Below are 11,854 nucleotides of genomic sequence, written 5' to 3' on the forward strand. Positions count from 1 at the left end.
TTAGGGGTGAGCAAGATAAGGGTAAGACCCTTGAAACCCTTTTATCCGACTCGTGAAACTCTTAATTAGACCAGAATATATAATATGGGTCGGGTAAAGGGTATTTAAATTTCACCTTAAAGGGTAAAAGGGTTTCAAGGGTCCGACCTTTTTTCAAACCCTTGACCCGTTTACTAGTTTCTAGATAGATATACATAAGATTCGCGATTAATCTGAAATGTATAGATGCTTGTATTTTATATATGATTCATCATAAATTTCATAACTAATAATAAAGATAAAAATAAAAGGTCATACTACTGATTAGAAACATACATACATACACACACACACATATATATACATACATATATATATATACATACATATATATATATACATACATATATACATACATATATATATATATATATATATGAAAATTACTGAATTGTTCTTTACATGTAGTTTTTGAATGTGAATATTATTTGTATCGGTTCAAATGGTTGATAAAATTTCAAAGTTAGAGTTTCGTATTTTATTAAATGAAAATATAATTGTTCTAAGATTCATATATTAAAGTCATATAAGGGATATGCAACTAGTAAATGCAGAAAAGGAGCTGCGATTACTGCTTTAAAGAGTAAAGGGTTGGACCCTTGAAACCCTTATTTATACCCAACCCTTTTATTGTTTAGAGGGTAGGGTCTCGGGTCTACATTTTTTCCTAAAAGTGTAAAGGGTCCGAATATGGTATTAGGTAAAAGGGTAGGGTCTTACCCTTTGAACAGTCCTAGATACAATGTCACTTAAAACAACCATAAATAATGATGAAAAAATAAAAAATACAAATACAATGATAAATAAAGGATACAATAAATCATTTATACTCAACATTGTGTCTTTTTTTAATGAGTGAGGACGGCGGGAGAAATATTTTTGTATTTTTCTTTACTTTTTGGTTTTTAATTTATATTTTAAGTTATGAGTTTTTTATTAATTTTTTTGGGGGATTTTTTTTTATTATTACAAATCTTTCTCATTCTACTCATTTTTGTACTATTTGTAAAATAACTTGAATCATTAACTAATGCCTCTAACTGATCTTATTAAGACAAGTATCATATTATCCTTCATTATGGATGACAATAAATCCTGACTCGATAGGAATATTTGAAACCCGGAATATCCGTGACGTGCACGGGGTTGGGTAATTTTGTATATGATTACTGTTGATTTTTTTTGTTCGCGATATAACCACCTGATAACATCTACCGGTTTATATGATTATATACCTGAAGAAACACTAAGTTACCCCGGCAGATTACGGATAATCTTAGGGTTAAGTAGATGTTTCCCACGAGGGTTAGGTCCGGCAAAGATGGTTATTCTTCTGATGACCTGCAAAACAGACACCGTGAGCTCGTCACTGAGAAGGGGGGGTACCTCCTTGTGACCACCCTCCGGCGTGAGAATCAGACTAGATTGCTCTGAATATAAATGTATATTAAGAGAAATAGATAGAGCAGATAGTATCAGATGATATATGAGAGTATATGATAAGATAGTGTATGATGATCATACCGTTCCAAGGTGTTGGAGTATTTATAGCCGAAGGTAGGTTTCCAAGCAGGTACAGCCAGCTGTATAATATTCCTTTTCTACCAACTGTGGGCTACGCACGTGCCGTGCTGGTGGTTGGTGGGTAGGCAGCGGCTGATAGTGACATGGTCGGCTGTTTACTATTCCTTTTCCACCAACTGCAGGCTATGTACGTGCCACGATGAGGGTTGGTGAGTAGGCAGCGGCTGATAGTGACATCAAGTACTAGAGCGTACTGCTCGTCGTACTGTTGTCAGTGAGCTGTCACTGCTTTGGTCAGATCTTGTCCATACCTTGGCAGGTATAGTACAAAAGATCCTCCAGAAGCGTACGGACTGGCTCATTTGGGCGGGAGTATTCCCGTCTTGCTCATTCCTTCTTCAGGTGACATTACTGAATTATTGAGAGTTAGTGCCTTGTGCGTGTAGCCTTAATATTAGTGCGGGTAGCCTTCCCTGATGGCTTGTATCCGCAGCTGCGGGAACAGGCGGGGTACTTCACCATTGGGAGGCTTTTCCTGCGGGAACAGCTGGTCGTACTGCGCGTATCATCTCTCTGAGCATGGTGGGTCCTGCGGAACCAGTTGGTCTTTGCGCAGACGTCCCTCTTCAAGGTGAGTCTTGCGGGTCCAACTCGGCTCTGCTGGGACCTACCTCTTCAAGTCCCCCCAGTCCAATGTTCTTCTCATGAATTGTTAATAAGTGAGGTGAACTTTTGGACTTAAGCAAGGGGTTTTGAAAAGGGTTTTTAGTTTTAAGGTTCTCCGTGGGGATTATTCCCGCGGGTTTCCTAATGTCACGTGCAGAAATTCCCGACTTTTCTGCTTGATCTTTGGGTATGATGCGGGTAGGTATGTAACCTCCTCGCAAGTCAGGAGCGTTGAGTTTCACTTGTGTAGATTCTCCACGAGGTTTTGGTAGTTTTAGACATAGTGATCAATTATGTTAAACAACCAATTCCATCTTGGAGCTTCAAACAATCTAGTTCTCAACGTTCCCGCTATGCGGGGATGTTATTTCCCTTTCCACAAGCATGGCCCAAAAGATCCTTCTTGGTTTTAATTCCCTGCAAGTGCTAAGTATGTGAAGGGTTTCGCCTTGACACTGTACCCGCACTCGTCTTATAGTTACTTGACTTCCAAGGTATTTTTGGCTTCAATTCCCTGCAGGTGCTAAGTATGTGAAGGGTTTCGCCTTGATACTGTACCCGCACTTGTCTTACGGTTTCTTGGTTACCAAGGTAAGGGGGTATATTCCCTCTTATTTTTTAATCTTTGAATCTTTTTTATTTGCTTTATAAACGTTATATGACTTGCTCATGCATATTATAGTTTAATTTGGCACTTGTTTTGCCTCATAAACAATATATGATTCGCTCATGCATACTTTAGTTTAACGTAGCAATTTTCCAAGTGTTTTGAATAAGTTAACCTTTCGACGCGCGGTTGTCAATAGGTTAATGTTCAGTTTCCTCTATCATGATTGTGCGGGTAGGACCGTCACTTTCATTTAGTGGGATGACCAAACTTCACCTATAACTGACCTGCGTGAAGGTTTTCCTCATGTTTTCCTTAGAAATTTTTGCCGTTTCTTGTGTTTATGCGGGTTTTGCCGCCGTCCACACGCAACGACTTACTTCCCCACTTATTTATGTGGTGAATACCGGCATATCAGTGTTTTGAATAAGTTAACCTTTCGACGCGCGGTTGTCAATAGGTTGACGTTCAGTTTCCTCTATCATGATTGTGCGGGTAGGACCGTCACTTTCATTTAGTGGGATGACCAAACTTTACCTATAACTGACCTGCGTGAAGGTTTTCCTCGTCTTTTTCCTTAGAAATTTTTGCCGTTTTTGTGTTTATGCGGGTTTTGCCGCCTTCCACACGCAACGACTTCCCCACTTATTTATGCAGTGAATACCGGCATATCAGTGGTCAGATCATAAGTATAAATGTAAGACCATCAGCGTCAATGTGATAAGAAGAATCATTTCCATTAGAAGTGGCTCTAGGCCTTTTCTTTACAAGTTTGGAATTGATCTACATGCAGCCTGTGTAATTGAGCTCCCTTCTATGTTCTTGGGATGGGAGTGTCATCGAGCCTTTCGACCCGATAATCGAACACCACCCCTCTTTTTAACACACCAACTTGTCAGGATCTACACGAGTCCTATATGTGCATCAATGTCGACTACAGGTCTTAAAAAGCCGATGAAGTTGATTGTTTTCTCTCTACTGTTTAGACTGGTTAAAAACATATAACTATAGAAATTGTATAGTTTAATATTAAAAAGAAAAACAACATACTTATATAAGTAGTATAGGCTTATACGAATTGTATAGAGTTGGTCATCGCCACAACTAGGGTTGCAAATGAACCGAACGTCCGGGGAACCGTTCGGCAAAAGTTCGTTTATGTTCACCGTCCTTTAGTGTCGTCAGTTAGGGCACGCTAGGGGAGTTTAACTATGTTGTTTGTCCATTAGTGCCCGTTAACGTACGTTTGTGTTCATTAGTGTCCGTTTAAACTACTAACGAACAGATATGAACGAGCATGAACAAACTCAATTCTTTAATGAATGAACACAAACACAGATTTTTGTTCGGTAGGGCGTTCGTGAACTATCTGGTTTGTCCGAAAAAAGCTAAACCAACGAACACGAACAATGCCTAGTCCGGTTTGATAACTGAGTAACATACATTATTATTTACTTTATTATTCAAATAAAATACTGTATTGAAATTTCAGTAAAATATATTCTGTTGTTTTGAAAATAGTTTTAGGTTATAAACTTTATTTATTTATTTAGCCAATTTATTTATCTTCTTTCACCAAATTTATTTCTTGTAACTAAAATAACACACTAATAATTTTAATTAATTAATAAACATACCATATTTAAGGGAAAGGTTCATGTGCATTTTAGTCTTAACATGAGAATGTTGAAAATAATAGCAATTTATAAAAAAGTGAGAACGTAAGACGCAATGTCAACTACAATAACAATCTACATAAACAATTATTTGTAATAACAAAGAAAAAAAATCCAAAAATTACAACAAAAGAATCAAAATCAAGAACAAAATAATAACAGCAAATACCAACATATACTTATATCAGCAAAAGAAAAAATCTAATAATAACAACAAAGAATATAAATAAGCAAATACTTATAATGTCTCATAATTAAAAATTAGCAAATACGAGCACAAAATAACAGAAAACACTTATAAAAATAAACCTAATAATAACAGCAAATTAGTTCTCATTATTTTCATTTTAAGAATAAAATACATTTCATCTTGTTTTCTATATTTAATCTCACACAAATAAAATAAACAGGAACTCACAGCATAGTGCATCAGAATGCTCTTCTCTCATTGGTCAGAATAACACAACGCGGATCACAATCCATGCAGCCATCACAATTATCTACCGTCGATTATATCTCAATCCAACGTCTCACCTCATCCCACAAATACCCCCAAAACCCCCCAAAATTTCAAAACCTGCCGCTCACGATTTCACCTCTCCTATAAAAACCCATCAAACCCAGCACTTCAATCCACCCACAAATCATTACTTACAAATTAATCTTAATATCTTTTCAATCCCAAATTCTCGCAAATGGCCCGTACCAAACAAACCGCCCGAAAGTCCACCGGAGGCAAGGCTCCACGTAAGCAACTTGCCACCAAGGCCGCCCGGAAGTCCGCCCCGGCCACCGGCGGAGTGAAGAAGCCACACAGGTTTCGCCCAGGAACTGTGGCGTTGAGGGAGATCAGGAAGTACCAGAAGAGCACTGAGCTGTTGATCAGGAAGCTGCCGTTCCAGAGGCTTGTGAGGGAGATTGCTCAGGACTTTAAGACAGATCTCCGCTTCCAGAGCTCCGCTGTGGCCGCGTTGCAGGAGGCGTCGGAGGCGTACTTGGTTGGGCTGTTTGAGGATACGAATCTGTGTGCTATTCATGCTAAGAGGGTGACTATTATGCCCAAGGATATGCAGCTTGCTCGTAGGATTCGTGGTGAGAGAGCTTAGGCGTGGGTAGTTGGGTTTAATTGCTTGCTGGTGTTTCACTGCTTGTGAAAATGTGGTAGATCTGTTTAGTTTCTTGTTGGTGAAGTTGTACTGGTTTTTCAAGTTTAATGATTAGTCTCTTATCTTATCTGAATTTGTGTTATTCTATTTCCCTTAAGTAGGTCCTGGTTTATTAAAACAATACTCTCTGATTTTAGGGGTTTAGGTTTAAATTAGTTTGAAAGGTTTTGGTTTGAATTGTTAACGTCAGTTGTATAGGAGGATGGTTTATCATTTATTTGATTCTATGTTTATTATTTGTTAATTGTGAAGAATATAAAAATAGTTGATAATCTGATGATTTTGGTATTAAAACTTCCGGGTTAAAAGGACTTCATTTGAAATCTTATGGGTTAGACGGAATTTTTTTGAAATCTCATGGGTGGGGTTAGACTTTTAACAAGTGTCAGAAAACTAGCGGCTAGCAAAAAATCATGGCGGGAATCTAAATGTAGCGCCTACGTGAGTTTTCAATGGAGCATTTTGGAAAAATTTTTAAATTTTAGATAAAAATGGGTTTTTTTTTCTCCCTTAATTGGCCGATTTTAGACAATTAACCATATATTAACATGTTGAGTTTTGCGGGCACCATTATGTGAGGAAAATAGATAGTTAAATCATTACAACTTACAAGTGTCAATTATACAATAACATGACAAAACACAAGAAGAAAAAAAGAAAGTAGAAAACTAATAGTAAAAGTACCCAAGCCTTGCAGCACTAAATACTAATTCGGCTTCCGACTGGTGAACGAAGCCCATGGTCCAAATTGGGCCTGATTGGTATTTGAATCACGTCTCCTTTGATACGAGTTATTTTGAACCTTTTGGACCTTGTTCTTAAAAAAATGCCTTCACGTACATGTGATGACCGATTTAAATCTCGTCCAAGCTATCCCCGATCAGGAACATGCCAGCGCTCCATTCTTCAGCCTTTGGATTTTTTTTATCAAACCTTTTAACGGAGACAACCCAGCTGTCGGTGAACCGGCCACGGCTTCTTTCTTCGATCACGGTTTGACTTTCCCGTGAACTTGATCGATCAATGTCCAGAGTTTTTTTTAGAGAGAATTAGATGAATGGAATTAAATGGAGTGAAATAGAAGATGAAGGTTATATAATATGATTTTGTAAAAAAAGTCAAAGAACATTTGTATAAACTATGAAAATAATTTATGAGAGCTTTCTAATATGAAAACATGCGAAAAATAAAAATTATTTTCATAGTTTATACAAATCTTCTTTGACTTCTATTACAAAATTTATATTTTTAATTATTTAAAGTTTTTTTTACAATGGTGGGCATGTATATTCATTACAATTATAAATCAAATCACCACATTTTATATTTAATTTATAATTAAGTAAAGTATAGCTGTTATAAAGTTTAAAATTTAGAAGGTTGTTGAAAAGTTTATACTTAAAGTAATTAAAAATGTTAAAAATAAAAATACATATATATCAAATAAAAAAAAATCTATTTAAAAATTAAAACACCCAACCCCATGGCTCTAGTCATGGTTCAACAATCAACGTTTTTGCTTGTTCTTGCAGTACAACCCCCATGGCTCCACTTTTACTCATGTTTGATCCATGAGAGCGCTTAAACCTTAATGTATTCCAATACTTTTGCTGTGATAAAGCGTTTAAACACCAACTCGTTTCTAGACTTCCTTAGAAACCAACAAGTAGAATAACAAAGAGCTAGAAGGGCTTTCCTCTTACATTTCTGCATGTACATGACTAATAAGTAATAACACATCAAGTTACTGCCTAGTAGAGATTGCAATAGGAAATCAAGGCCATCCACACTAAAATCGACTCCTTATCTGCTTTGATTGTTAATAATGAGAAAAACATGGCCGGCCGATTCTTCAACAGTACTGCAGAACCAACAATCTACAGATTAAATATTGACACCCTTGTAATGAAGATACAGCCTGAGAGGGATGACTTTGCAAAAGTCTACACATGACAATGAAACTTTGATTGACACTCACTTGAGCCAAACGAAAGTCACCATCGAAGGCACAAAAGGAGCTACAAACATAAGCTTTGATATTAAAGATTTTATTGAAAACAAACCCAAGCCACCCTAAGCCCATTTCCAATTGCCTTCATCCGGAGAAAAAAATAAAGTTTGTCACTATGCATTACATCACTTCATCTTTATCCGACTTAGGGGGTGTTTGTTTTTTCTTCAAACATCTTCAAGGGAGCTAATGTCTGCAGGCGCGCAGACATTACCCTTGAAGACTGTTTGTTTTTTTTCTTAAAACAGATCTGAAGTTATCTTCTTTCATCTTAAAAGAAAAGCAAGGAAATCTTGCTTAAAACATCTTCACAAAAAAACCCTACTCTTCTCCCTTTGCAGCCACCCTCTCATCCACTGCTCCTACCACCGTCCGCCAACACCACCACCCACCGTACGCCGCCACCACCACCCCCGTACCCCGCCGCCACCGTCCACCACCATCCACCGCCACCACCACCGTCCACCACCCACCATCCATCACCACCACCGTCCACCACCCACCATCCATCACCACCACCGTCCGCCACCACCACCACCATCCATCACCGCCACCACCACCATCCATCACCCACCACCACCACCATCCATCACCACCACCGTCCACCACCAACCAAAACCATCCATCACCACCACCCATTGTCCACCACCACCATCCACCGCCACTACCCACCGTCCGCCGCCACTACCACCATCCACCACCACCACCTTCCACCACCCACCAAAACCAAATCGGCATGGAAAGCAAAGACTAAAAACTAGATGTAACTTGAATAAATGACTTCTATCTTGTGAGATAAGTTTGACAGTTATGCAGACAGTATCAGCTTATAAAAACAAACAGTCTTATATTTTCAGCTTGCAGATCTTCAGACCACATCTTCAGTTGCAGACATGAAAACAGATGAAATCAGCTTGCAGACAGTTTATGTCTGCAAAAACAAACAGCACCTTATTTGTAATCCTGCAGTTTCATGTGGTTTGAATTACACCATCACTCCCCTTTTGCAACTTATGTGAAATCAAACTCCCTTTTTGAAATCATGATCATACAAATTAGGAAAGAAAGCTTTAAAAGAGAACTTCCCATTCTAGTACCTTCATAGAATTCGATGTTGTGAATCATTCTAACCTTTCTCCTGAAAAGATCCTAGAAAAAAACACCGGCATACCGAACTCATACACTTCTTAATATTTACAATATTAGACCAAGTAACGGATAACGTTTCTTAGCATTTCTATTGTAATCTCGATTAGAGATGTTACGGATTGCTCGAATACAATTAAACCAAAGAGAATCCTCCACATCCATTTAGCAAGAAAAGTCAAGTTGATTATTTGAAACTTCCCACTCTTTATGGATCTTTTTTACCGCTTGCAATCCCACCACAAAAGAAAGCAATTTCTTATGCTTTCTAGGGTGTTAACTTTAGTTAGAGCTTTGAAAATCGAAAAGCAATAAAGATATATGCTCACTGTCACATCCTGACTTAGGGTCTAAGCGTGTAACCCATTAGTAGATACTTGTTTTATAAATCTATCAGAGTTATGCGGAAGTCTTTGAATAAACATTATCATATTGAAAAATCGGGATTTAAATATCCGTTTGATATTTTAAATACATGTCCTTTTGCAAATACAATATTCTAATTAAATATCTGAGCCATCAGATTTCATCTAACGACTAAATCTTCAATCTTCTGATCCGATCTTCAAGTCTGTTCTAATCTTACTGATTCCTTGAAATATGGGGGGGAAAATACGCCAACACACACACAGCCGGTGAATGACGCTGACTCAGGTTGTAAAATCTTTTTCAATACCATTATGAAATCAACAATAATACCTCTATGACAACTCATTAGGCACCCAACTATGGGCTGTAATTACCCTAAGTACATAATTAACCAGTATATACAAAATCATTTCTTCAAACAGCCTTATGGGCTTACAGAGTCGTGCTGATGATTTGCATGATCTCAGGTAAACCTAAGTCACCATGTATGAGTATATCCAGATTCCAGACACATGTGTACTTTTAATCAGAGTGTCCGTCTCTCATTATTATAACACAAGGTTTTAAGGATTCAAATACCCTATGCAAACATTCTGACTCTTAAAATAGTTTGTAAAAGTTTGGGGCGTATTCACCTTTAGTTTATGATCATTTTCTGTTACTGATTTCAGTTTCTGTTTGTTAACTCAGACCTATAGTACGAGAATAACCTTTAAATAAATATCTAGAACAACGATCTAGCTTTAGACCTTTCGACTGTTTTGTATAGCTTTAAACATTGACAATTGTTTATTTGTATAAACCATTTGGACCTTTAGTCCCTTTGTTTATTTACTAATTATATGTTAGGTTTCTTCTTTAGGAAGAAACGTCTACGCCGGGTTTGTTCTTCAAGAAGAAGAATAAATTTTGACTATATCCTTTGTATATAAACTATTATGTTTCTTACAAAGAAAAATTATTTTGACTATAACATTTTTATATTCAAAACTATGTTATGCTTTGTGATCAAGGTTTGGGCTATACTCCCGAATATGGTCTAAGCCATTATAATAATATAATAAAATAATACTTAAGTGAAACCCCTATCTAACACGGGTATTTGGAGTTAAACGCCAACACTGACCGAGCAACACTTCTACTCTATATTGCGTACTGGGGCTTAAACCGTCGGAACTTCAGAGCTTGGCATGCACTATGCGACCTGGCACGGGTATTTGGAGTTAAACGCCTAACACTGACCGAGCAACACTTCTACTCTATATTGCGTACTGGGGCTTAAACCGTCGGAACTTCAGAGCTTGGCATGCACTATGCGACCTGGCACGCTTTCCAAGGTAAAGTGTGTGTGTGGAATATGTGCTTGTTGTGTGATGAGTGATGTACCGTGATACCCAATTTATAGGCGAATTTTACAACCCGTCGCATATTGCGATGACCTTCTTAAAGGCCATCGCGTAGCGCGACGACTCAGCAAACTCCGGTGCTGCCATGCGGTGGGACACGTGTACCTCGTCGTGTAGGTTACGTCACGTATCGCGATGGACCTTGGCCTTCGTGTAGCGCGACACCGCCCTCAACTTGCGTTCTGTGAGGCTCCCATCGCGTATCGCGATGGGCCTGCCCTAAGCTCATCGCTTAGCGCGATGGAGACAAAAATTCATGTTTTCACTTTTGGTCCCTTCTTGCAAAAATACTAAGACGAAATGCGCTATTAAAGCGCCACATTGTGTCCACCGCCTGAGCCCATGTGCATGCGCATCCCATGTGCATGCGCATCGGGTGCTCTTCAGTGTTGCTAAGACCACCAGATGCGACTTGTCATATAAGAGTATTATTTTGTTATCCCTTTCCTTTTAAACGGCTCACAAGTTTTGCATTCTATCAATGTGGGATAATTTATTTCGCTTTATACTTTTATGAGACACCTCCATTTTCTTCTTTCTCCAATGTGGGATGAACCCATCTTCGTTATTTCACACTATCCATGACATATTTTGAGAATATTTTGAGTCTCTCATCTTTCATAAGTTGTCAAATTTGGATTGAAATTTTTAGGATGTTACATCCTTCCCACCCTGGAATGAATCTCGTCCCCGAGATTCGTTGTCTAGAGTTTGATATCTCATCTTTCTAGAATTTGACTTTTATAATTTAAGATCTATTCTGAAATTTTTTAGAAATGGTTTGTTTTTTCTCTATCTTCAAGAGAAAGTGACAATTCGTTAAGCATTCGTTCACAATAACCACCGTGCTTAACTATTTATTTTATTTTGAGTAATTATTGTTGTTTGCTGGATTTGTCCTCTAGATCGATTCTATCAAATCTATTCCATCACTGATCTTGATCAATACTTATCATTGGTTTTCAATTTTATAAAAGTTAATATGATTAGATCATGAAGATAAGAATGATGCATTATGCATATCCTGCTGGGTTTCAGTGGTGATCAGTTAAAATTTTGTTTATTAAATCCGGTTCAATAAACGTGGCAAATAATAATTAATCACATTAATTAATAATTATACGCAGCGGAATATATATATATAATTAATCAGCACCGGAAACTAAACCCGACAGGATCCGGTTAGAGACAATACGAGTACGAGTCAAAACACTAAATATATAATTAACAATATATTTAAGTTT

At 37.7% G+C, this 11,854-nt stretch overlaps 1 protein-coding gene across 1 annotated transcript; it reads left to right on the forward strand.

Annotated features, from left to right (window-relative positions):
* The first annotated feature begins 5,185 nt into the window (after window positions 1-5,185).
* Window positions 5,186-5,690, forward strand: LOC143596680 (histone H3.2-like). The gene has a single exon (XM_077075388.1). It carries the CDS (start codon window positions 5,208-5,210, stop codon window positions 5,616-5,618), a length of 411 nt encoding a protein of 136 aa, XP_076931503.1. The 5' UTR covers window positions 5,186-5,207; the 3' UTR covers window positions 5,619-5,690.
* Window positions 5,691-11,854: the final 6,164 nt, after the last annotated feature.

This window comes from Bidens hawaiensis, unplaced genomic scaffold (assembly GCF_021521415.1).
Source record: "Bidens hawaiensis isolate Kalapana, Puna unplaced genomic scaffold, B.hawaiensis_p1.1 tig00046835_1, whole genome shotgun sequence".
Classification (NCBI taxonomy): Eukaryota; Viridiplantae; Streptophyta; class Magnoliopsida; order Asterales; family Asteraceae; genus Bidens; species Bidens hawaiensis.

What these genes read in the sequence shown, in the direction of transcription:
- LOC143596680 (XM_077075388.1), top strand. Translation starts at nt 5,208, where the DNA reads ATGGCCCGTACCAAACAAACCGCCCGAAAGTCCACCGGAGGCAAGGCT.